Below are 26759 nucleotides of genomic sequence, written 5' to 3'. Positions count from 1 at the left end.
GTCTCCTATTTTGTAATGTACTCTTTTTTTTTTCCCTACTTAAGTATTTTATGACCCTTCTCAGCCCACTCTCAGGTAATTCTTGCCTGCTTCAATGATCTTGACTTCTTTTCCCTTTATGAGCGGCAGTAAGCTTAAGTGACTGCTGTCAATAAAAATGGAACTTTAGGGGCAAAAGGTAAACCAACCAGCATCCTGTTTAGCTACCTCTTTTTCTCCTTTAAGTAAACACTTCTTCCACATCTAGTTATGGAAGTGTCCAGCTAGAAATTACATAAAATGATGAAAAAACTGGCATGCCTAAGCAAAAATTGCAACAGTACAAAAGTAAAATGTGTGACTGGAAAAAATTAGCTCACTTGGTTTGGCTTTCACTTTCTTGGCTGTTTTCCACTTACCTGTTTAATTTTGCATATTAATCCCTTAGATTTTTAAAACTGTAAACAGAGAATCTATATCTGCAAGACTGAAGTAGAACTGACAAAAATGATATAGCAAGTGGATAGTGTTTTATATACTTGTTGATGTACAAACTCAAGAACCTTCAAGTCCTGAAAGATGTACATGTCCACTTAGCAGACACACATATCAGCATCAGTTTAAGTTAGGAAACTGAGCTGTGAAAGTAAATCAATACCTTGTTAATTCACTTACTTTAAAAAAAAATCTGGATGTGTCTAGGTCTATGCAGAGAATGCTTCTCTTGCTACTTACTTTCAGTAGTTTTAAGAATCTTTCAGAACTTTGACAAATGTGTCAACACCAAAAGGTCAGACAGCTTTAAGATTGGGTTCTTCCTTGAATTTAGTCCAAGACTTTCCTTTAAAATACATACAAGTGACACAAACCTATGCATTCAACTAAAAACAACATAAAAATAAATGCTTAACAGAATTTTAGATCAGCAGCACAAACATTTTTTGGTAAACGTTCCCTGCCCTGCAAACTTTTATTTTAAACTGTAGCTTGGACTAAACTTCCATAATATGTGGGGATAGAACAGAGATCTCATTCAACTGAAATACTTTCCAAAGGAGTTTGCCAATATAAATATTTAGGAAAGAGTACTTCTTTTGTCTGTCTATATGTTTCTGCAATGTATTTAGCAAGAAGCAAAAGGTTATTCAAATAAAAAGCTATAGCATTTGAAAAGGCAATGAGAGAGGTCTTAATGGCAGCCTAGGCTAGGATACAGTACAGATGCATGAGGGAACAGATGCAAGAGAGAAAGTGAAAAATTCCAGAAATGGTGTAAATTATGTACCTGATAAAGAAATATCTGAATATTTATGGTCTCCAATACGCTTCAGTTAAGAACAGTTTCTCCTTCCCAGGACAAATTATAAAGGTTGAAACATTCTTTTATTTTTAAAGGTTGTGCTAAAATATTGTTGTAAGAAATTATTAAATGCTCAAGGCTAGGCATTTTCCATACACAGAAGTAGAAATTTTAGATAGAAGTTTGAATTTGTATATTATGAATCTTATATTGCACACTGCTGCTCATGTAAGTCAAAGAAATGCCTATGTTCCTTGACCTGGAAATTTAGATGTTGGCAATTTTGGGTACTTGCTATGGAAACCATCCAACAAACCATACTAAACTGAATAGAACAATGCCCATCACTATATCAACAGTAGTTGGGCACAGCACCAATCCACCTGCTTGTGATAGCTTCTGGTCATTTTTAGTGAGGCTGTTCTAGAAAAGGTATCTCGCTGTCTCTCTCCATGGAAGGTATTCTAGCAAGCAAAGATAGCACATGCTAGCTCTAGGTCCCCACAGCACTTCCATTTTCATTGTCAAATCTCAGGATATCAGGAATGATGCAAGAAGCTTTGGGGAAAGGAAAAGGAATGGGAAGCAGGGACACAGAAGGCATTAGGAAGTTCAATATGAATTAATCCTGATATTTGCTACCTAGCTGTACAGAAAATGAAGCTAATAGAAAAAATATAAAATGCGACTTTAGATAATTTTAGCAATGGTAGGGAATTTACAGTTGTGGACAGAAATACTCAGTTTGGTGTCACACCTCATGATTCCCAGAGTAGAACAATCACATTTGAAGGACTAAAAGGGTAAAATGTAACATGCACATTCATCCTTATGTCCTTATGTAAGAGTTTGTTATTTTCTGATACTGTATATTTGAAATGGTGTAAGCAGAGGACTACTCTCACCAGTAATGTAGAATTTGCTTCAAAACATACCACTGCCACAATACTAAAAAATTGGTCAATAAAGACATATTAGTTGGTCAGATGTCCATTTACTCTGAATTACAACATAAATTGACTTCAGAAGTTTGACATTCAAATGGAAGTTACTGAGACTTTAACAGGTATTTAATCAAACATATAATAAAGATAATATATTTTATATCTCAGGAAAGATTATTCTGTTTTGCAGTACAAGGTTAGAAGTCTCAAATTATAAATTCATCTTTTGGAAAATGGAAGGAAGTGGCCCTCTTTTGTGTATATGTGGTGGTCAGGGACATGTTTTAGTGGTGGGATTTGCAGTGTTAGCTTTTCATTTGAGCTCAGTGATGTTAAAGGTCTTTTCCAACCTAAATGATCCCATGATTCTCTATGTATTTCTTCCTTTGTGAAACAGCATTACTTATTTACTGCAAAAGTACAGTAAAGTACATTAAAATGTTTTGCATTAAAAAAAAATTAGTATAACATTATCATTAGCAATTTGGCATACCATGAAAGTTATTTTAGTATAACACAATGCAGGAGCCTGTTGACATTTCACTAAGAAAAGTTCAATATATTTTCTATGAGTTGAAGTCCGTACTTTCAGGTTTCCACCTATTTGTTATATTCATCCCCTGTGTGCAACACAGTGACACTTTGATTATTTATCTCTATCAAACTGAATTATCTTCCATTTTCTAAATTTGTATTTTAGCTCTGTGTGTGTGTGTGTGTATGCACATATTCCTTACCTTAGGAAATTTTTCCCTGTGGTTATTCCTTTGGTGTGTTCAGGAACAACCGTAGCTTCCATTCGCAAGAGCTGAACAAACCCCACAGAATTCATGCTGAGCTAGAATCTGCTGGTTTAATTCCCTGCTGGGAGTCTGCCAGTTGGGAAACGCTGACCAGCAAGTACAGGTCTTAATTACACAAATCCAGAAGCTGCTGCCAACCTTTCTCCATTGAGAAGCATTTGTTTTCTAGTGTTCTTCTTGAACAGATTATCATACAAACATTATTTATTGCTGCTTTATATTGTAAGCAATTAAATGAAGAAACCTTTTAAACTCAAGGGAATTTTAATAGGTTACTTGCAAAATGTTATTGCAGGCAACAACTTGTACATGATTTTAGTTCCAAACCCACCAAAAAATTATACAAATCAGCATTGTAAAAGTGTCAGATTAATGCCTTACAGGCTTTGCTGGCAGAATTAATTTCTAAATTCTAGATGTGGGGAAACATTACTCTCATTTTTTTCCTTTTCCATTTTTTTTAGAAAAATTTACAAGTGAAATATTACTACAAAACTTTTTTTTTATAAGGAATTTTTGCAAAACATTTACATTTTTACCATCAACTATTTTTCTGTTTCAAAATCATTATGTAGATTTAATACCCTATGCTGCACATCAATTCTTGCGGGATGACAATTCAGTGACATGCATAAAAAAACACCACAAGGCATTAAAATGAAGACTTAAATACAAATATTGTTGCAATAAAACAGTTATAAAATTGAAAAATAGGACCTAAACATCATGCTTACTTAACTTTGACAAATTAACTTTTTCTCCTAGATTACACACTTTTATTACTGCTCTCGTGAAAGAATGTGATAAATAATGACTTAACACCAATTGCTAATGTAATCGGCAACACATACACAAACCTAACCAAAGAAAGTATATTGTAAGAAAAAAACTATTCTAACACTGGAGTTCTACCATGGTAAATACACTTTGCACTGATAATTACAATAAAGCAAAATTTTTAATGGTGGCAAAGGGAATGAACAGTGAAATGCCATTAAACAAGATACTACTGCACATCTGTGCCCTATTACTTACAACAGCTATATCCCACTGAGTCAAATAAAGGACATTGAAATTTACGATCCTTTTAAGACAGAAAAGTGGATTCAGAATGGTATGCAGAACAGACTGGCAGAATGTTTCTAATTCCAGCGGTAAAATGTGCACCTGCTAACACAAGTTAATGTACTTGAGATGCTATGAAGCCAACCAGATTTAGATTTGGATACATCTATAACAGGGATTCATTGCAGATTAAAAATTACTTCAGTTTCCTATCTGCATACATAAGTATGCATGAAAAAATTACATATGAAATGGTTGTGCAGAATGCTTGTAACTTCAGTTTACAAAACTGTTAACTTTTAGGAAATATGATATTAACATTAGGAAAGTTCTTCTTTGCATAAAGTAATGTAGAGCACTGATTGTGAAGCATAATGATAAAATAGATCTTTGACGTTTCATTTCCTTTATAATAAAATTAACAGTTAATACTACCTAATGTTCATCTGTATTAAATGTAACACCTAATTGCTTCTGATGTTTTAAATCCAGATACATCAGTTAAGAGTACTTTAAATAAAATATACAAAATAATGTACAAAACCCAACTAAAATTTAAAGACTCTGTTACAAGTCTAAAAAAGCTTTAAGAAACTTGAAATTTATAACCACAGTGTAAAATTGTTTTTCTTTAATCTCAAAGCTTTTTATGTAAACTGAAAGTATAAAATACCCTCAGCTTAGTATTTTGCTACAAAGGGCTGGCCTAAAGTGTACACAGTGTAAACAATGGCATTTCTTTTGCTTCAAAAATACAGAAAACACCACAAGATTGATAAATTGTTCAGATGAGAAGTATATGATCTTTAGGGAATGCACAGGGTACCTGTTACGTCTTACAAACCAACAGCTACCACATACATTCTTCCTTTCATAATTTGTTGGGGAAAGAAAAACATCTTATTCTTCTTGCACTGTACTTCCTTCAGTTACATTAAAATATTTTGGTGTATAAATCTTAAAAACTGGTCATGAGAATTTATTAACAAGTGACTGTAGATGTAAAAGGTTGTATTTATGCCTAGGGGAAGTAATTAAAAATCCTGAGTATGAAATATTTGGCCATCTTTCCTCCTTGTACCTACTACTAATTTTCACATAGAAAATGCAATTTTTGTTGTTTTTTCTTTTACTTTTTAATATTTCCTCTATATTCACTGTCATATCTGAAAATTTAACCAAAACTTTGAAACCAGAAGTCATGTCCCAAAAAGATGATAATATTTCTCTTTTCCCAGTTTGTTTTTTGGTTGGAGGATCAATATAAGACTTCATAGGTAACAGATATTTATTACTAGCCTACATACTATCCTTGAAAAGTGGTGGTAATATTTGAAGGGAAAGAGAAAATGTTTACTTACTTCTTTCCTTATTAAAATGTGATAATTAATTTTTTTTTCTTTGGCTATTAAGTCAAAGCACAAAGAACTCAGCACATTAACCACAACATAATAAACTAGTATTTACAGAGAGGAGATACTGGACAACACTCAGTTGTCGGATTGATTTCCATGAATTCTAACAAAATTAAAACAATCAAACACCTAAGCTCGAGTTTTTAAGATTCAAGTTATCTATGAGTTAGAAATGGGCCACAGATGTTTTAAAATACAGAATCATAGAACCACAGAATGGTTTGGGTTGGAATGGACGTTAAAGATCATGTAGGTCCAACCTCCTTGTCATGGGCACATGGGCAGGGAAATATAAAATGAAACTAATTACCAAAAATTGACACAATTTTTTTTTGTTCTACATAAAGGTACCATTACTTTTGTAAATCGTATGTTAATATCTTTCTATGGTTTTATCTTTCCTACTGTTTACACTAATTCTACATAGCCTAGCTCTCCACATGAAGAGAGGAATTAGAACTCACTGATTGTCATTTATACACACTACTATAATGTAGTAGTCAAAATTCATCTGAGGCCCACCTCAGAATCACTTTGCAGCATGCATTCAGCTGCTATTTGAGTAATTCCAAAATTTGAGAAAAGATGGCCAAAATTAACCGATGTGTTGTATGGACTGAGCAAAACCCCAAAATATATCCACTGTTCATCCTGTGTTCTGTTTTGCGGCGGGAAAAGGATGCTCTCATTAAAATTCTACAAATTTATGTTAAAAACAAAGTGCCTTCATCAAATGGTATTAATCCTAGTCAAGGTCCACCCAGTTTTACATTGATACTATCAGATTTTATAAACACATTAACATACAGTGGTAAAATAGGGGGGTAAAGTTCACTTAAAATCATTACAGAATATACAGATATATAACTAAAAAAGTACAGTATGGAAATATTATTCCTCTATCTGTTTATCCAGTCATCAATTTGCGCTGTTTGTATTTTTGAAATTTTTGTCTTGTTGCACCGGTGTACACTTCCCTTGCTGACCCTCCAATCTGGAACACTTACAGAAGTCATGACTGAAAAAAAGATTTCCTGCTCTGTAATCCACTTTACCAGCCCACTTCCATATCCTGAAAGGTATGTAAACTTAAGTGCAGCACTAGGTGTCCATATAAATGATCCTTTCAGAATTCTTCCATGTTTGTTGAAACATTAGGGGTTGCTGGGTTTGAATCTTGAGAAATGGCAGCAACAGTGACAATTCTTGGAGAACCAAGAACCTCAGTAACTGAAGAGTCCAGTTCTCCTGAGGTAACAATAGCAAGGGCTGTTCCACCACCCTTCTTGTTTTGATGAGTTTTGACATGTTTCGAGAGATGGTCACTTCGCATAAACCTTTTAGAACATTCTGGGCATTCAAATCTCTTTTCACCTTTTTAAAAAGAAAAAGAAAACCAACATGTTACTGAAAGAGAGCACTGAACACTGCTTATCATCTGAATCTCACCCTATTCTATTCAACACTCAAAGTGTCTTTATAAGGACACCTTTTCCATCTGTCTCATTTCTAGGTGTGTTCTGTTCAGTCACAGGCTTTTGGCCACCTACTCCCCACTACTGAAATGTTCTCAACAAGTATTTGCTATGCTGTGATCATCTGATGAGAAGTTTGCATTTCAGGACACCAGAGAATTTTCATAAACTTCCATAAACCTACCAGAGCAAGGGAGGTAAAAGCACTCAAAGAACAACTTTTTAAGAAGGCTTTTTAAATTTAGATTACACCAGTGGGAAACAAATTCAGAAACACGAATTCCAATGTTCCACAAAGATGTATGAAATCTACACCAAGAGAGACAAATTCAATTTACCAAAAGGTCCTGTTACTGTTCAAACGTAATTAGTGCTTAGACATCAGGTGCTCTAAGTTAAGGGAGAAGGGACAGGGAGGAGGAGATACTCTCCTGGGGATAAAAACATGAAGGCTGATAAAATTTTTCAGCTTTTAAAACACCAGCTCTTCCATTCTGAACTGTTAAGAGACTTTGCTTAATCAGTTCCCACTTGAAACTAGGAAATTTCCCAAGAAGACAAAATCTAGTGTATGGACTAGGTTAATAAATTTCTTAAGGACTGAGCTAATCCAAGTGAGGAAACAATAACCCTGGTCCATGGCCAAATCTATGTGCCTGACCTAAATTTGTTACATTTAGACCAGGCACTAGCTAATGTACATGAGCTATCTATGATGAAATGGTCATCTCTTTCTAGCCTATATACAAAAGAACAGTTGGAATAGATCCCTTTATATTTATATGATTTCACAGTCAGCCTAAATTAATGAAAACTGGAATCTACCACTTCCTTATTTTAAAGTTACTTTTTTCACATTTACGGGTAATTTTCAGCTAACTTAGTAAGTGAGAACCTTGATACCATTGTTTAACTATGGCCACTACAAATCAGACTTGCTTTACTATGGCTACAGAGAGGGATGACCAACCTGTGTGGGTTCTTCTATGCCTTTGTAACTCATCACTCCTTGTGAACCGCTTGCCACAAAAGATCCAGTTGCACACAAATGGTCTTTCACCGGTGTGCCAGCGCAGATGTGCCCGAAGATGAGATGTCTTGCCATAAACTTTTCCACAACCTTCAATATGGCAGATATGCTGTTTCTTTTTTCCTGGCTCATTGCTGCCTCTAAAAAAATCATATTTAAACAGCTAAGTAGTTATATTCTAAAACATTACCAGCTATTAGGAGAAACATTTCATGCTAATAGAGGCAATTTTAATCCCCGTCTAAAAAAACCCCCACAAATGTACTTTCTAATAGAAAGCATTCAAAATCTAGGCAATATAGGACAATCTCATTCTCCAATGAGGCAAGCTGTGATAAAATGCTTAAATATATACTGATAAAAGTTACATTTACCTTCCCTCTCCCTCTCTGCAATTAGGACATGAGCAGGCAACTCTTCTCAGTCTCTTGCCAGGCTGCACTTCCTGGTCAGAAGCTTGTTGAGCTTGTTGAAGCTGCACTTGTGTTATCTGATCGGGACTAACAGCACCAATTGCTGCATTAGCAATGCCACCTACTGCTACGGTTACAGGAGCTATTGTGGCTTGCTGTACTTTTACTCCATCCTGTCCTTGCTGTTGACCTGTAAAACAAAAATTGTTTGTACCTTTTATTAGTCATTTCAATAAGTAAAATGCACAAATAAACTTTACACATTTACATTAGGTGGACAAAAATCCACCTAATGTTAAGGGAAGCCACAAACAAAATATTAAAACCAGTAATTTTTCTGAAGTTCACCTACCTGCTAGTTTAATGTAATTTGTTATTTAAACAGCACAAGACTCCAAATTACTGACTGATACTAAGAAAAATTAACTAGTTTAACAAATGTATTCTTTTTCTTAAAAGCTGAGATAGGCAAAATCTTACACAGAAATATAGTTCAGTCAATTGCCAATTAATGTCTCCCTAAGAACCTTTGAACTGTATCTGCATTCAGAAAACTACAATTAGCTAATTAAGAAGTTGTTTTATGGCACTTACAGAATTTTCACTTCTCTTACAATCTGACTTGAATCAACATTGAGCCAGAAAGGAACTTTTGAATGAAAAAGAAACTTAGGACTAGACTTGAACAAACTAACATACCAAAGCTTTTTTGAGACTGTTGTTTTGCAGGACTCTCTACGCAGGATGGTGTAATCCTGGTTAGATGTATAAATGGGGGACAAGAAGCAAGAGCAGCCTTGGGGAAAGAGATCTGGTGTTTGGGTTGATGGCAAGCTGAAGATAAGTCAACAGTGTGCCCTGGCAGCCAAAAGGGCCAGCTGTACCCTGGGGTGCATCCAGCAGAGCACAGTGAGCCAGGTGAGGGAAGTGACTGGGAAGTGACTGCTCTGCTCTGCACTGGTGCAGCCTCACCTCGAGCACTCTGAGCTGGTTTGGGTGCCTTAGTGGAAGAAGCACATCAAACTGTTAGAGTGAGTCCAGAGGAGGGGACCAAGATGGTGAAAGGTCTCAAGGGCAAGATGTACAAGGAACAGCTGAGGTCACTTGGTTTGCTCAGCTGGGAGAAGAGAAGGGGTGACCTCCACAAAGTCTACACCTTCCTCAAGGAAGGCAGTGGAGGGAGAGGTGTTGATCTCCTCTCTCCTCTCTCTGGTGACTGGTGATAGGACATGAGGGAATGGCATGAATCTGCACCAGGGAAAGTTCAGGTAGGACATTAAGAAAAGACTCTTCACTGAGAGGGTAGGTGATCACCAGAACAGCCTCTCCAGGGAAGGGATCAAACATAATTCCAAGACTGAATCAATGAACAAAGAATTCAGCTTGATAGCATAAGTCCATTATCTCATTGGCTTTCTTGATCTAAGGAAATCTGGATTACTGGCTTGATATTAAAGCAAAAGAAACTATTCCAATACAGGTAAGAAGTGTAGTTTCTTGAACAACAAAATAATATTATGTTTGTTTTAAAAATTAGTAGTATACAGACTTAGAAAATACATATAATAAACTGAACCTGACACAGAGATGATTTCCAGCCACAATATGACAATATGACTGAATGCCAGCCCTCTTAGTAACAGGAATGGGACAAAATATAATTAGATGCTGCCATTTTCAAAAATTCACTGTCTTCATACAACTGTGAAATTAAAGGAAATACCCTTTTTTTCACCTTATTTAGAGAGTGTAACAGTCAACCAGAATTCTTTAGAGCAGAATACAATATTTAAGATTGTATAAATACTAGTCCTCAGTATTGAAGCATTCATTTAAAATTTAGAAATTCCTCAGGGATAACATGGTTCAGAGATATTTGAATGGATTTTAATGATTTCTGTAGCATCCATAACATAACAGGCACCACCAATGGGGATAGGAAGAACACCTCTCTGAAGCCTCAAGTACCCAGCCACTGAGTGAGTTGACACACAGCCCAGCATGGGACAATGACTACTTGGTTCACATGACTACTGAGGGGCAAGAGATGCTTGCACAGACTACCTTCTGTAACAGCCAGAGGTGAAATCTAACACACACCACCTAACACCACCACATACATGCACATAGGTTAGTACTGAAGAACATGATATACAGAGAGCCTCCCAAAGTGACTTGATTTGTCATCTAAAGGCTACTGCTGGCTACAGGAAATAGAATAAATCTGGTTTCTGCCTAGGTCAGTACCAGGTTATTTTCACCTGAAGCACTGATCAAATTTACACAGTTATTTCCCTTAGTTTATGACTGGAAGTTGCATCTGACCTGCCTAGATATGAATAAACATGAACTCCTTGTCTTCTTAAGAAGGCCACAAATCCTGACAGACACTGAATGTTTTCAGTTCTCTGAAAAGAACAAGGACAAGCCCCTAAGAGATAGCATTTGAACCCCACTTGCTATTGGACATACAGTTAAAACAAACAAACAAACAAAAAATCTAAAAGGATTCTGGTATCAGCAGCAAAGGAAAAATAATTACAGGCTTAACCTTGAGTGCAGTCCCCATATGTTTAGGATAGAACCAAGTCTTTATTTTCAGAATAGCAATGTAGTGGAAATATATTTATTTCCCATGCTTTAATAGGAAAGAAAAGCACTCATGATAATCCTTGAGGGAGAATATGATAGGGTAAGAAGAATATCATGATATAAATGCAAATAGTAATATCAAGTACTTTGGTCTAACAGTGGCTGAAGAGGCTACTAGATCTTCCAAAGAAAGTGCTAGTCCTGGGGCAACTCCTTGTCAGGATGTTAAGCTGTTGGAACACTGAGTGCTATAAACAGCCAGAGTAAAAAAAAGGCTATTTTTTTTTTAATATCTAATGCTTATCCTAATATGATAATGTGACTGCTTGTGATAAAAACCAGGCACACTTTCTGGTGAGTCAAAGAGTCAAAGGTAAATGAAAAGAAAAAACTTGGTCAATGTGCAGTCTTCCACAGAGCACAATCCACTCCCCATCTGTTAAATATACCCAAGGCGCAAGCTCCTTTAATCCACAGAGCAGTACTAAAAATGAAGCATCTGTGAATGGTCACTACAAAAGTTAAAGATATAACAGATATTGTGACCTATTGCAGCTTCCTATTCTATTTTCATTATCAGTCACATTTTTGAGTACATTGTTAAAAATTCTACTTTTTTATTAGTCTGTTAGAAGGATTACTCCATTTATGCCACAAAGTCCTATTGGAGCAAAGAAGTCCTGAGACCTAATCAGTCTGTGGTCAGAACTCAGTTGATGAGGATATTTGTCTCTTTCTCTCTGATTTTCTTGAATTGGTATTAAAGTTTTGATGCAACCTTTCCCTGGGCTGTCCTGAGGTGATTTTATGATGTGATATCCTCATAGTCTGTATTTTTGCTCAGAAATGGGCCCTGTAGCTCTAAACTAGGCCCAGAGAGACAGAGAGAGCAAAGGGTAGAGGGAAAAGATGCACACATTTATCTGCAGAAACTTCATACTTACTCCCCTGAAATTCCTTTTCTCACTGACTGTGCTGCCTAGCACGGACAGCAAGAGAAAGGTAAAGCTCTCAAAGGGCTCTCGGAGTTCGCAGCCGTGTAGCCAGGAAGAGAGCACGGCGAGTCTTTCTTTACTTTTAAACTAGCTTCCAGTTCATTAGCTGGGACGAAAGGTTTTTCTCTAGACTGTGGCTTCTTCAGAGGAACTCTTCAACTCTGCTGCTCCTGTCCAGAAGACCAACACTGCCACATCATGTCCCTCTTGGACGCTGCCTTGGCAGCTCCTAACCCGAAAAAAGCCATACCTACAAAACAAACTGTAGACTCTGAATCTGAATCTACCATCTTTTCAGAGCAAAGAGAGGTTTTATTGCTTAATGTAATTCATTCTTTTCATGTTTGTGAGTACTTTGCTCATTAAATAACAGTTTCTTCCACTTCTCTCAGAGAAAATTTACCTCCTGAACCAGCTGGGGAAAGGATCACTTAAATCTGCTTTCTAAAGAGACCCCTTCAAAAAATTCCTTCCTAAATTTACCCTAAACCAAGACAGCTGTCAAACCAAGGCTTTTCAAGTAAGATGTGAATTGTGACACTTGAACCCTGAGAAGGATGACTCTTTTTCTCATCCCATGATTACTGGTTAATATTCAGGATATAATTCTAGGATATGACAAATAGACATTTACAGAGAGGCCTGTTCAGTATTTCTAAAAATCCAATATATTTTGCTGATTCCATATGAACCAACTTTCACTGTCCAAGTAATGAGACGACCAACTCCACAAGGGTCTTCTGACACTTCTTCAGAATATTAAATACCACTGCTGATACACACTTTACCTTTCTGAACTTTCCTTCACCCATGTAAGGACGGGGCATATCTTGGAATACTACTGAGCTACAACAATTAATCTATTTATTAAACATAATACAGTGACACATTTGAGTAGAAATGATTCACAATAACCAGAAAAATAAAAATACAAAGGGGACAATGCCAAGTAAGATTACTGAGGCAGGCAATTACACTCCCCACATGGTTTCAGTTAAACAGTAATAAGTTACCTGCTCTTTAGCTAGCATTAATTAGTTACAACATTTTCTATTATGCATATTGATTTTTCTTCTTTAAATTAATCTCATGGAGTCACTATTTTAAACTCCCTTCCCTTGAATTCCACTTACTAAATTCAGAACAGAAGGTTCTGAAGCTCTCAAAATATCATGCAAATTTCCTTATTTGAAAAACCAAGCCACAACATTCAATAAGCAAATCCAGTTTTTTGAGATAAAAACTATGAAGAAAGCACACATAGATTATTAATATTCTTTGTCAGAGCTTTACACAGCTATGAAAAAACACTGGGAAGTTCAGTAATGTAATTACTGGACTTAATTTTTGTTTTGAACTCCTGAGAGAGCATCCCAACAAGCTAGCACACTAGTAATGCACAGGGTAGAAATGCATCTATTCTCATTTTAAAGTTGTTAAACATAAAAGTCTTTGTTCTTTGAGAATAACAGGAGTGTATTTTAGACCAGTTGAAATATCTTTTCTCCTGAAGAAAAATCAGAATTTTTTCACAAAACAAAAAATCAGAATTTTTTCACAACACTGACAGAACATGCTCAAAATCTCAAAGTGAGTCTGCTACAGACTTGAGTTGTATGGGATTTTTTTGTAAACTATATACTAGAATCCTATGGATCACTAGGAGCTTTAACTTTTACATTGCTTGCACTTATTAAAGAGGAAGAAAAACAAAGGGAATATGAAGAGAAGATAAGAGAATTTAATTATTTCTTAAATCACCTCTGCTGAAGAAAAGAAACTGAGAAAACAATGTTGATATGTGTTTGTCAGCAGCCTACTAAATTAAATGAGGACAACTTCTAGAAGTTTAAAACAGAGAGGATTTTTCAGTTGAGAGGATCTAGGTCTAAACTGGCTTCTTATATGGAGGAAATAAAAAAAACAAACCCAACAAACAAACCTGCTTACTCTAAAAACAGGTGGTTGACATAATGTTATCCACACAGGAAGAGAATGATCTCTTGACACTATCTAGATGGAGAAAAAAAGGCTTATTAAAAATATTCCTTTCAAAGTCTTACTAGAGGCATTAAATGCTATTTAAAGCCTTCCAGAAATGCTGTTGCAATCAGGAGATCACTTGAAATTGCTTCTTCCTGATATACTCCAAACCACAAGACCTGATATCACTACACTTCACCATTCATAATCAAACCCTTCAGTAACAACAGCTCTCATGTTTCAGCACGCATTTCAGAAAGAGGCCTAAAACAAGTCACTATGTGAAGGAACAGTCACGCTTCAGTTCATGTATGTTATTCTGTATGAGCTGTGAAAGCAGTCACTGCACACTGACACCTGCTTTTGGAATAGAGAAAGCTTTCTCAAGTTCCCATGATTTCTTTAATAATGATTCCTGAAATTGTCAAATATCTTGATAAAAAAAATTATCGCTGAACTTGCCTATATCTGAGCTTTATTGTACAAACTGTCAGGATATAAAGGTAACTTACAACCAAATGTTACAAAATAACATTGATACAAAATAACATTGATACTAAATTTTCTTTCATTTCCTCTCATGCCTAAGTTCTCTCTTGCTATTGAATAGTAACTATTTATTTGACCATAGGACAAAATGAATACAGTAAGGAAATCTGTTATAGTATTTAATTACAAATCAAGTGCAACAGAAGTCTCACTTATTGCAATATTACAAATATGATTATGACTGAATAGAAATTTTTTAAGCTTCTCAAATAAAAGAGCCTGCATGATCTTTTATCATGGGGTTTAGTCACTAATCTTTCCCATTTAAGCCATTAAGTAACTGCATTACTTATTAACATGAGATACAGGATTATCAAGATAAATGCTTGCACATCCTTTATTCTTCAGCATCACTTGCTCAACTTTCCAATTCTGTAGTAAAATTGCACCTTAGCAGGTAAAACTCACATACACTTTCCCACATATACTTATGTACTCAAGTTTCATGAGTTTTAACACATTCGTGCAAGAAAATTTAACAACTTTAAGTAATTACTATGAAACCAAATAATACATACGCACACACCCCAATCACATTTTCAGTTAAAAATTAATTTGTAAAACCATAACAGCACTTTAATGATTTAAGAAAGCTAATGCATGGTACCTAAATCACTTCTACAGAGTGACTGATCACTGCTCATTAGGCTTGGCCATCCATTATAAGTCAAGCCAAGCTTCCTTTTACCACACACACACCTGCTTTCCTACACTTGTTTACCTCAGGTAGCACACACAAACTCAGATTACTCTCTGAGGCTAATAGAGCAGAAGGGAGAGAAAAGGACTTTATTGATCTACAGAAATCATGAGAGTAAAGCACTAGAGAATTGGATCTTGGAAAGAAGAGAAATTTAAGACTAGGAAAAAGATACTTCTAAAATTCTGGTGCATAGTTCCTCAGAAAAAAAAGTATATATCTCCTGTTGCTATTGTGCAACTAACGTTTAGCAGTCAAAAGATGAGAGCAGCAATGACAAAGTTACCTTAGTAGGGTGCACCTTACTGCAAAATCTGAGAAACACTTGGCAAAATGTACCTAGAGCTACAGTGGCTAATGCAAAGAAGAAAATTTGTTCAACTATGTATTCTAAAAAGCAAAGAAAAGGCTGCAGTTAGAATCTATAATTCAGTGCATATTACTACAAGACAGCCTGCAGAGTTCCAAAGCTCTACAGGCATCAGAGCTGATGCAGCAACTCATCCATTAACAACTCACTAATAGAAAGCAATGGGAAAAAATTCTCATCTTCCCTTGCCCTGTATACACCAGATACTCTAAGCTTGAAAACATCCTTTAATATTCTTTTTCCACAAAGACATAAATGTAATTTACACTAAGATAATATCTATATACTTTATATATTTATTGATAATACAATATACTTATAATAACATGTCTATATTATATAATAGAATATAATGCTTTGATTAAGGTATAGTCAAGTTTCAAATATTGCGTAAAAGCATGTGTCAATATAGTTAGAAATCCTCTTTTTTTTTTTTTAAACTACTATGAAGGAGGTTCATGCTGAAAAAAGAAGCACAAATCACATTTCAAAATGACATATATGTAAAGACAACACAGAATTTAAATATTTACAGAGAAGATGATACAGTATGCTGACAATTCTGCTCTCTTTTCTAAGCAGTGGTTAATAAAGATTTATGAAGAAACAATATGCGACAAAAGAAGAATTCCCCAGAACCGAAATTGCAAGCACTGATACAAGGGACCCACACATTCTGTAGAGATCAGTTTGGAGTAAGGAGAGGAACTGGATTCACCCAGCTACTACAAGGGTCATCACAAATCACAGCTTTGTGTCCAGATGCTACTACAAGCAGAAAGTTTCCAGTGCAAATTGCAGCATCAAATAGACATCTGTCTTTTCAACCTCCTACAGGGGCACTGCAGCAAGTTTCTATCTTTTGTCCATGAGTAACTTTGTCAAGATTTTTAAGAACTTGCTATACTCTTCTTCAAGAGATTTTTTAATCTCGTTGTATTAAAAAATTACCAAACCGCATAATAACTATGCTCTCTGTTGAAATTACTGCTTCAAGAGTGAAGGTGGCTATAAAGTTAGAGGGGTTTAAATATCTTTAAAAAGATGAAGTTTTTTTCCTTTAGTGCAAGAATCATATTGGTAACCAAAACAAAATCAAACCAATGTCCCAAAAGTTTCACCAAGTTACTTTAATGATTTTTCAAAAATGTAAGGATTTACTCAAGTGCTTTAGGGACAACCTGAGGGCACTTTATTACTTTGAGCCAGAAAATAAGTTTTCCCAGCTGGTAAGACCTTTCATTAAACTGAAAGCAAGTTTACTTTTTATTACTTTATTAAACATAGGAAAGAGCTACTACAAATACAACACAGAAAGACCCACACAAAACCAATATAAAAATCAAACACAGAGCTGCAATTGCACAAAATTTAGTCTTGAACAATGAACTGGTGATTTCAGTCAAAGCAAGGCAATGTCTCTGGTTGTTTTGGATACTGTGACTTGAAATGAAAAGAAAATATGGTCAATTTATTAAGTATTCTAAAGAAGGAGATGGAATCAGAAAAGTAACTTGTTATACTAATGAAAAGAGACTCTTCCAAAATAACCTTGATTTTCATCATTATTGAATAAATAGTCAAAAAGTATATTTAGAGTAAGTGTCCAAGAACACTTCTCTGCAGATGAACACAAGTAGTTTCCTGAATGCTGAAACTTAGAGCAACAGCTGAAGACCCAAGTACCAGCTGTGCTGCAAAGTACCAGACACATTGCACAGAAAGTAGCAGCAGATGTAAGAAACTGAGGTTCTTAGATTTACTTTTATGGAACATCTCCCTCTCCCCCATCCCCTTGCCCCAACTCTCAGATTATTCTACACCTTATAGCCACAACAGAATGTGGCCCAGTTCTTTCCTTCAACTCTTCCCCCTAACTCTTAAACAGGGGTAGGACTAGGAAGAAGCCTGTGGACTGTCTGTCTCCACAGTCTGACTAGAGGAGGTCAATAACTAACAAACTGAAAAAAAAACCAAAAATCCCAAAACAAAAAATCAAATGCTATCTAACACACTTCTGCCATATGGTAACAAAAACACTCAGAAAGTGTCATTTTCTGCACCTCCATTCAAGTTATGGGTATTGCCATGAAGTAGTAATAACTGACTCTTGAAAGGACAGAAGTAGGCTAACATGAAAAAATATAAGCCAAGGTTCCAGTACTCTATTTGGAGTTTGGGAGGTAGCTGGGAGCTTTTCTGGGTGGGTATTATGGGATTTTGTCTATGCTTTAGCTGGCCTAAATATTTTACACTTGACTAGAAGGTTCATGAATTTCCTTGAGGTAATTATTTTGGCTGTATGAAATATTATGTTGATCAAGATAAAAGTAAATATAAAAAAAAGGCGAAAGGTAAAGAGATTAAAAGGAATTTAAAGGAAAAAAAAAACAAACCAAGATTCATAAAACATTTTTAAAGATCTTATACAGCAAGACTAAACATGAGCATCAAGCTTTGTTTTTATTAACAGTCTATGGATGAATAGGCTGACCAATATTAAAACTAACTTGTTCATTAAAGATGTAAAACCTGAAACTTTGTTATAGCCTTTATCAGGCAAGGACCAACAAAACCACATATTATAGAATTACAAAAGAAGGGCCACATCAATCTGTAAGATCCAAACCATAAAAGTTCTGACATTTTCTCTAACACTACAAAACTGTTTACCTAGTCTTGTTTACCCTACAAAACTGTTCACCTAGTCTTGTTTTTTGGATCAGAACAAACTGAAAACTTCATACTTTTGTCAGTTACTTCCCGATGATCAAAGAAATAAGAAAATCAAGGCCCATTTTTCTTAAACTTTAGTATTTTTCTCCAGGGAAAAGCAGTCACATCATGACTTGAAACTATAATTAAGGAAACTCAGGCTTGTACTTAATGTGCATCCCAAGGGTTTTTTCAGCAGGAAGATATTAACTGATAATTCTCTCTTTACAACAAAATAATACTAGACTTCCAATCTATGAAGATTAAATGTGCATTAAATATGCATGTTGGGGTGATACAGTTTTTCCAAGGACCAACTGATCAAGGTGTATGACTGCTATCAACTTCAGCAGCACTGGAGAATGCCCTGTTAGGAACAGATGCATACAGAAATCAATATAACTGCAGCCCTACCCCAAAATAAACTAAGCATGTGCTCTGATGCTACATTTCTCAAGAGACTACAGATGTCCAGAGCTACTGTTTTCGTATATGTCATAACCAGAGTAAAATATTAATTTAAAAAATTATACTTCATTATGCACTCCTGACTACTTCTAAAGCTACAGCATATAAATAAAGCTAATTTTATTAACTAAATTATCCATTAAAATCATTGACCACTAAAAAAAGACTTGTTTTTCAACAATCATAGAACATCCTGAGTTGGGCAGGACCCACAAGCATCATCAAGTCCAACTCCTGGCTCTCCACGGACAACCCCCAATAATAACACTGTTTCACTTGAAATTAATACTCCTCTTAGAACATAGCATCCCATTCCATATATAGTTAGCTTTTTTCAATAGTCATCACTGCTATTAAAATGTTTTTAATATATTAAAATAGTAAGAAATTATTTATTTCATCTACCAGCTCCAAAATCATACGAGACTTAGAATTCCAAAATTTAAATTACAGTGAAGAAGCTGTTGAAATGAAATTTTGAATATGCTTCTTGTCTTTCCCTCACACCAGGTGGCAATGGAAGAACAAGAAGTTTGGCTTAATGCAGATCTAAGTACGCTTTAACAAAGAAAAAAATACTAACAAGCTGTTGAAGATGTGCCATATCACTCAATTCACTTCCTTGGCATTTTATGAACAAGAAAGCTCAGCCAATTCTTTTCCTGTTCTACATGCTCCAATTTCTGACAACAGGGATTGAGAGAGGGGATAGCAAAATTCTCAAGACAGGGCTTACATTTAAGGCTTACATTTTGTTCTTGAAGTTTATAGCATAAAAATAGCTCATTATAAACTTATTTTACCTTGCAATTATGAGCAAAGTTGGTACTTGAAATGCTTCCCCTTCCCACGTTATTTTAGAAATAATGATGAAGTCATGCCTTGCTACTCACAGGTCAGGCAGAAAAGACTAGTTTTACTGAGGCATACTGGCAATTTATCTGAACAGGCAGATTGCACATTTCCTAGGCATCAAGTTCAGAAGCACTATATTGACACTTATTTTTAAGCTAATATCACCATGGCTAATGTTTGTTTTCAACTGCAGTTTGTTGTCAAACTGTTTCTGCCACAGTATTGAATTTCAGTTTAAGAAAATCTCATAACCAAAGCAATTTTTTCATTAGGAGACTAAATGCTTCTCCTGTAATTACTTTGAAATATTTGAAAAGGATGCCAGCACTATAATATTTAGAACACTGTGGTTCTGCAACAATTCTCAGCTCAAGGCAGCCTGAGAACAGTTGTGACCTTTCATGACTTGGAAAAAGTATGCTACATTTCTATACTCCTCCCATCTACACTCTCAGAATGCCAAGTCACATAGTATGAAGTAAAAAACCAAGACAGATTCCTTTTTTTGCTTGTTTTTTTTTTAATACAGCTCAGTACTTTATACTTATCTTTTTACTACAGATTCCACAGCTTGCAGCTTGTTTCTTTCAAGATATTTGCTGCATCTTTCTTGTCAATGAACATTCAGGAACACAACTACATGTTATTTAATAAAAAATAAATCATGCAACCCCTATCCTTCAGCTCCTTTGACTTCCACCTTTGGTGTTTATACTTGCCAGTTTTCTTGTATGTAATGTGGCTATTTTAAACCCTTTTCAACTTAGCCACCTACAGGAATCCCTTCTTGCTTAGCTATACCACTCACCAAGTTCTGTTTCTAGACACTATTACATTAACACGAGAGGAGCCCCACAGGATATGCCGTCACAAAAATGCATTTTCATTCGTTAAACAATGCAAGTGTAATATTCTAGAACTTCAGACTAAACACCTTCCCCTCCCTCAAAATCTAGCATACATAATAGAGAGTAATAGAAGACTGCGAATAGCATGAAGATGAATCAGGTATTTTAATTTTTCATAATTGAGGAACTTAAGAACTTTAAATAAAAACATGTCTTATGCAACAATTAAAACACAATATATTGCAGACAAATATTGAATGCATAAAAAAATAGGCAGACTCAGAAAAGACAAATTCAGAGAAAAAAAATCCATCAATAACTATTAAACTTGTTTTTAAAAAAATCCCACTTTTGGCTCAGGAATATGCAGGTGACTGAATGAGGGAAGAGAATCTGAGCACTGCTCTTTGTATGTATCACCTGCAGTCAGCATGAGAGAGGGTCAGAAACACTTCTGAATTTTATATTCATACAATCATACAGTGTTTTGGGTCACAAGGCACCTTTAAAGATCATGTAGCTCTGATCCCCCTGTGATGGGCAGGGACATCTTCAGCTGGATCACGTTGCTCAAAGACCTACCGAAACCCACCATGAACAATTCCAGGGATGGGGCATCTACAACCTCTCTGGAAAATCTGTTCCAGTGTCTCACCACACTCAGAGTAAGGCATTTCTTCCTCATGTCCCATATAAACCTACCCTTTTGCAGCTTAAAACTGCTGTCCCTTGTACTGTTACTGTTGACAGGTCTTGGTAAAAAGTCTGTCTTTCTGACAAGATCCTGTTGTATATCTCGAAGGCTTTCTCTTCACCAGTTTGAATAACCCCAACTCTTGCAGCCCATCTTCATACAAGATGTCTTTCAGTTCTCTAATCATTTTCATGGCTCTCTTCTGGACCAGCTGTATCAGATCCAGGTATGTCTTCTAGTGGGGATTCCAGCACACTCCTATGGATGAGGTCTCACAGCAGTGGCAAAGAGAGAGAGAATCACATCCCTTGAACTGCTGGCCTTATTTGTTTTTATGTAGCCCAGGATACCATAGGCTTCCTGGGCTGCAAGTGTACATTGCCAGCACATATCCCATTTCTCATCTACTAATGTCTTTCTCCACAGAACTGCTCTCAATCCATTACTTTATCACACAATCTATACTGAGATTACTCATCACAGGTGGGGGACCTTTATTTGGCCTTGCTGCAGTACAATGAGGTTCACATTGCCCACTTCTCAAGCCTGCCAAGACCCCTCTGGATGCCATCCTTTCCCTCAAGCACATCAACTGCACCGCTCATCTTGGTACCATCTGCGAATTTGCCAAGGGTGCAGAATCCCACAACATCCTTAGTAAAGATTCTGACAGTACTGGTCCCAGTATGGGGACATCATTGGTTACTGATCTACATTTGGAGATTGAATCATTGACGGCAACTCTGAATGCGGTCATCCAGCCACTTCCCTATCATCCATAAAATCCGTATCTCTCCAAGGCTACTGCGAGGGACTATGTCAAAAACCCTCACAAAAAGCCACAGCAGATGAAGTAGATTGTCAGCAGCTCTTCCTTTACCTACCCATACAGTCACTCCAGCACAGAAGGCCACTGGATTAGTCAGGCACAATTTGCCCTCTGTGAAGCCATGTTTGGCATACATTTGGGATGACATGTTGGCTGTCTCTAACCACCTCTGTACCCACATGCCTGGACATAGCTGGTAGAAGGTGTGTTCCATGATTGTACCAGACACAGAGATTAGGTTGACTGCTTATTAGTTCTCAGGAGCCTAATTATTACCTCTTTAAAAATTGGTGTGATGTTTACCTTTTTCCAGTCACTGAGTGACATACAGTTAATCTAATCCTTTTATTTTTTTTTTCCTGTTTAAATAATTGGATAGAATGCTTCAAAGTCCTCATCAAACTTTGACCCAGACAGTCATGTCTAAACAATATATTGAGTCTTTGAACTGCAAGTCCTAAAACTAGTGCCTGTCACACAAGAAGGCTTAATAAAGAGGGAAAGGGAAGAAAAAGCCTTGAAGAAAGGCTGAAGCTGGATGCAGACAAGTGGGAAAATGCACAAGAAGTCAGGGGACCTCAAGGTACTGACAAATTGCATAAATACTAGTCACAGTGATGTGAAAGTATCTGGCCAAAGAGAGAAATGTCTCAGTAGCTCACATTACTACAGAGTATGAAACAGAATGGCAAGGCTCATTATATATTTTTAAGTATCTCTATAAGAACACTTGGCATTGGATTTCATTGTCATTAAGAACTATTTTGGAGCCCATTGCACACCCCTACAAAAGACTTAAAACTCTCCAGCTTTACTATTGCCAGGCAACAGCCTGTTCCATTGAACAGAAGTCATTGCCCCAGGTTATTTTGGGTGGATGAACTCCAAATTCCCCGTAATTCAGATCATGTCACCACTCATGTTCAAGGAAAAGGCTTGAACTTGTGTTGCAAGATGATGGAATCTGATGACTTTTGCTTAAAAAAAGTGATTTTGGAACAAGTATACATAAAATATAAATAATATTTTTCATTATTTTAAACCAAAATCATCTAATTCACTTTTGTATGGGGCAAACACCTCCGCCATCATGCAACAAAAGTACTCTAAGAAGTATCATTAAGGTAGATATAAGTTTGGTCTATTAATTTTTTTCTCATAAAGAGAGAATTTTTCTGAAGGACAAAAAAACCCCAAAAACCCAACCAGAAAACCCCACAAAAAGCCCACCAAAAAACCCTCCAAGAATAAGAGAAAAACACCAAAATGAACCAATAAAACAAAACAACTCCACCTACCAAAAGGAAACTATTTTACAAATTGTATCTTTTTCTTAGAATCAATTAGTACTAAAAGCAGTTCCTTTCACATAGTCTCTTACAGCGTCAATCAACTCATCTACACAAATCCACTTTAAAAAGGGGCTGGGGACAGGAATCCTTTGAACTTGCATCTGCAACTCTCACAGCAGAAGCCTTAAAAAAGGGCAAGGGTGTTCCACAGTATCTACTTTTCCCCAAGACCATAGGGGCAAAATTCAGGAAGTTGCAATCTATAACATTCCAGGCTATTCCCCTCCACAGGGAACCATGTGCAAAACAACAACTGACAGCAGAAAAGAAATACTGCAGAAGTAGCTTGGTAAAAGGCTAAGACAGCAAGATCTCACAGCAAGGCAGGTATTAGTAGATCCCTGAATGTTCAAGCAACCACAGTGCTTTCTATGTAGCCTGTTGTTTGTCTTCCTCTTAATTAAACAATTGATTAAAGATCTGGTTTTAATGCTCAGAAATTTAACTGGATGAGAATAAAACTTTCTTCTGTACATTTAATTACGCCTTTGACTGACACTCTGTACACCTTAATAAAATTTTATGGAATCACAGATTGGCGTAGACTTTGAGGGACCTCTGGAGAGCATCTGGTCCCATCACCCTGCTCAGGCAGGGCTACCTACAGAAAGCTGTCCAGGACCATGTCCAGCAGTTTCTGAATATCTCTGAAGATGGAGAGTCTGCAACCTGAGCAACCTGTATCAGCACTCAGTAGCTCTCACAGTAAAAAAATAATTTTCATCACTGACATTGAAGTTTTCTCTCAGGCCAGAAAGTGAAAGATTGTGACAATGTCTCTGCTTTGCCCTGCGTTTTTGACCACATGCAACATATAACCCTAAGTATGGTACTTACCAGGATCAGTTTTTGAACTTTTAACTGAAAAAAACACAAGAAACCCCAAACACACTTGTACATCTTGCTAGGTTTACAGTAGACTCTCAGTAACAAAAGTTATGAAAGGTAGACCAAAATATAGTATTTACCAGAAGATCTTAAGGTTTTTCTTCCCAATGTGAAATTTTTCTCTTTTGGAATCTAGAATCTATTTGACAAAACAACAATAAAATAAAATAAAATAATAATAATAATAAAGACTCAACAAAAAAAACCACCAAAAAACACAACTCCCCCCATTTCTCAAAATTTTCTATAAATCAACAATTCTGCTGTAATTTTAAATTAAGTATTTTCCTGTTTTACTGTTTCATTTACTACTGAAAAGCTAAAGAAAAAATTGTGCTTAAATATCTCACTGTGGAAATAACTAGGAAAACCACTGTTCATTGAACAGAAATATGACACAAATACAAACGAAGTTATTTATTGTGATTTTTTATTGTGGTTTTAAAAGTTTTTTTCCTAGAAACTCAACTGGCTTGATTGAAGGGGCTTGATTGAAGGACAACGTAACTTCTTTTCCCTAACAAAGAGCACCTGAATCAATGCATGGGATGAGTTCTTTACTCAGCCTTCTCCTTAAAATTTTCTGGGCATCCTCCACACAGCTCATTTCTAACACCTATTTCTACTGCTCATTTGTGGCAAATGAACTACTTGTAGAGAGTTCAGCTTATTTTCAAGACACTTCACACTGGCAAGCTCAGGTACTGCAGAAAAGAAATACCAGTCTGCAGATATTGAGGTAGCTGAGCTGTTTGTTTTTCAAAAGGTTTCCTGTAATGATGCCTGGGAATAATAAAAAAAACAAAACAACAACATTTCAAATAAAAACCAGCCAACCCAAGGAAGTTAACAGCCCTGATCAAGTCAGCTTATTCTATTTAGGTGGCAAGCAAAGTTTAGATCTTAGCATGTTTGCAATTTTCTATTTCATAACCATTCTTTCCTTGGAATCTTAATACATTAGCATTAAGGACTGCACATCATGCTCTTCCCTTTCCTTTACATTCTACCATGTCTCCCATTCCCAGAGTGTAGAGTCAGGAAGTTTCATAGGACATAAGCAGAGATAACTAAGAGAAGGAAATTACAACTAATCTCTTGCATTCAAAAAGATTGTTCTTTCTCCCTAACATCAAGTCCTGGGGGAGAAATAGTACCTTATTGACAAAGGAAAGGAAAAAATGTCAGAATACTTATAGGGGTGCAGCAACTCTTCTATGAGGAAAGGCTGACAGTAATGGGGTTTTTCAGTCTGAAGAAAAGAAGGCTCTGGGGAGACCTTATAGCTCCTTCCAATACCTAAAGGGCATAAAAGAGACTTGAAGAGGAACTTTCTACAAGGGCATGTGGTGTTAGGACAATAGGGAATGGCCTTAATATGAAAGAGGGTAGGTGTAGATTAGACATAAGAAAGAGGGTTTTTACAATGAGGGTGGCAAAATACTGGAACAGATTGCTCAGAGAGGTGGTGGATGCTCCATCCCTGGAAACATTCAAACCCAGGGTGGATGGGGCTCTGAGCAACCTAATCTAGTTGAAGATGTCCCTAATCATAGCAGAGGGGCTGAACTACATGACCTTTAAAGTCCCTTTCAATCCAAACTATTCTATGTTTCTATGATTCACTGCTGCCAAAAATTATGGAAACAGCTGTAAGGCCTACTGGGAGCAGGGCATGAGAGAGTGGGCACATTGAAGAGGAATTCAATGGTCACAAAATGTAGTCTAGTTAGCATACAAACATTGTATGACTATGGCTTGGCTTGCCCAGGACCAAACTTGTGATTCATTGCCCTTTTTTCACCCTCAAGTTACCAATCTCAATCCCTTTATTTTCCAAAAGACATCATATGCAAGCACAGGTAGGGTCAATATAACCAACAAAGATGATATTCAGAATCTCTTGCTCTAATACCTGCTAGTGTATACTGAACAGTAGTACATCATTAGTAAGCAGAGAAAAAACCTACATGGAGAAAGGTTTTTCCAGCACCCCCAAGTCTAGGCTGATCCCAAAGCAGGCTTGCTATGGAGTCCCCTACCAAAGTAGACTTCTATCTAAGAAAACCATCAACCAGCACCTTCCTATCAAGAAAAAAAGTGTTCCAAGGTAAATAGGACTGCAGCTTCTCAGCTACAGCTAACCAAACTTCTCTTTGAACCATTAGAGCTAAACACAAGGTCAAGATTTTAATTCTAATTACCCACATTAATGCTTGTGTGACACTCCTTAAACAAGCCATGTTTAGTGCCATCTAACTCAGCTCTTTAGTATTTCAACATGCCATTCCATGCTGAGAAGTACCACAGCAGACAAAGTTCTCCCAATAGCAAATTTCTTACTACTAAACTATGTTAGTAGTTATGTCTCCTCAAAACCATTTCAATCAAAAAGAACAATTTTTTGGTTTTTATAATCATATGCTAAGATGAAAAATGAAACATTTTTCATCTTAGCATATGATTATAAAAACCAAAAACCAAACCATTTAAGAGT

At 36.2% G+C, this 26759-nt stretch overlaps 1 protein-coding gene across 1 annotated transcript in view; it reads right to left on the bottom strand.

Moving 5' to 3' along the window:
• Window positions 1–2253: 2253 nt before the first annotated feature.
• SP4 (Sp4 transcription factor) overlaps window positions 2254–26759 on the bottom strand; it is a 28481-nt gene continuing 3975 nt past the window's right edge. Inside the window, exons 4-6 of the mRNA XM_066554287.1 lie at window positions 8386–8614; window positions 7952–8151; window positions 2254–6880 (exon numbers count right to left, since the gene is read on the bottom strand). Coding sequence (XP_066410384.1) covers window positions 6633–6880; window positions 7952–8151; window positions 8386–8614 — 677 coding nt within the window. The 3' untranslated portion in view covers window positions 2254–6632. The remainder of the gene's footprint in view (window positions 6881–7951; window positions 8152–8385; window positions 8615–26759) is intronic.

The sequence above is a fragment of the Molothrus aeneus genome, chromosome 1, assembly GCF_037042795.1.
Source record: "Molothrus aeneus isolate 106 chromosome 1, BPBGC_Maene_1.0, whole genome shotgun sequence".
Classification (NCBI taxonomy): Eukaryota; Metazoa; Chordata; class Aves; order Passeriformes; family Icteridae; genus Molothrus; species Molothrus aeneus.
This window is presented reverse-complemented; position numbering and strand designations above follow the sequence as displayed.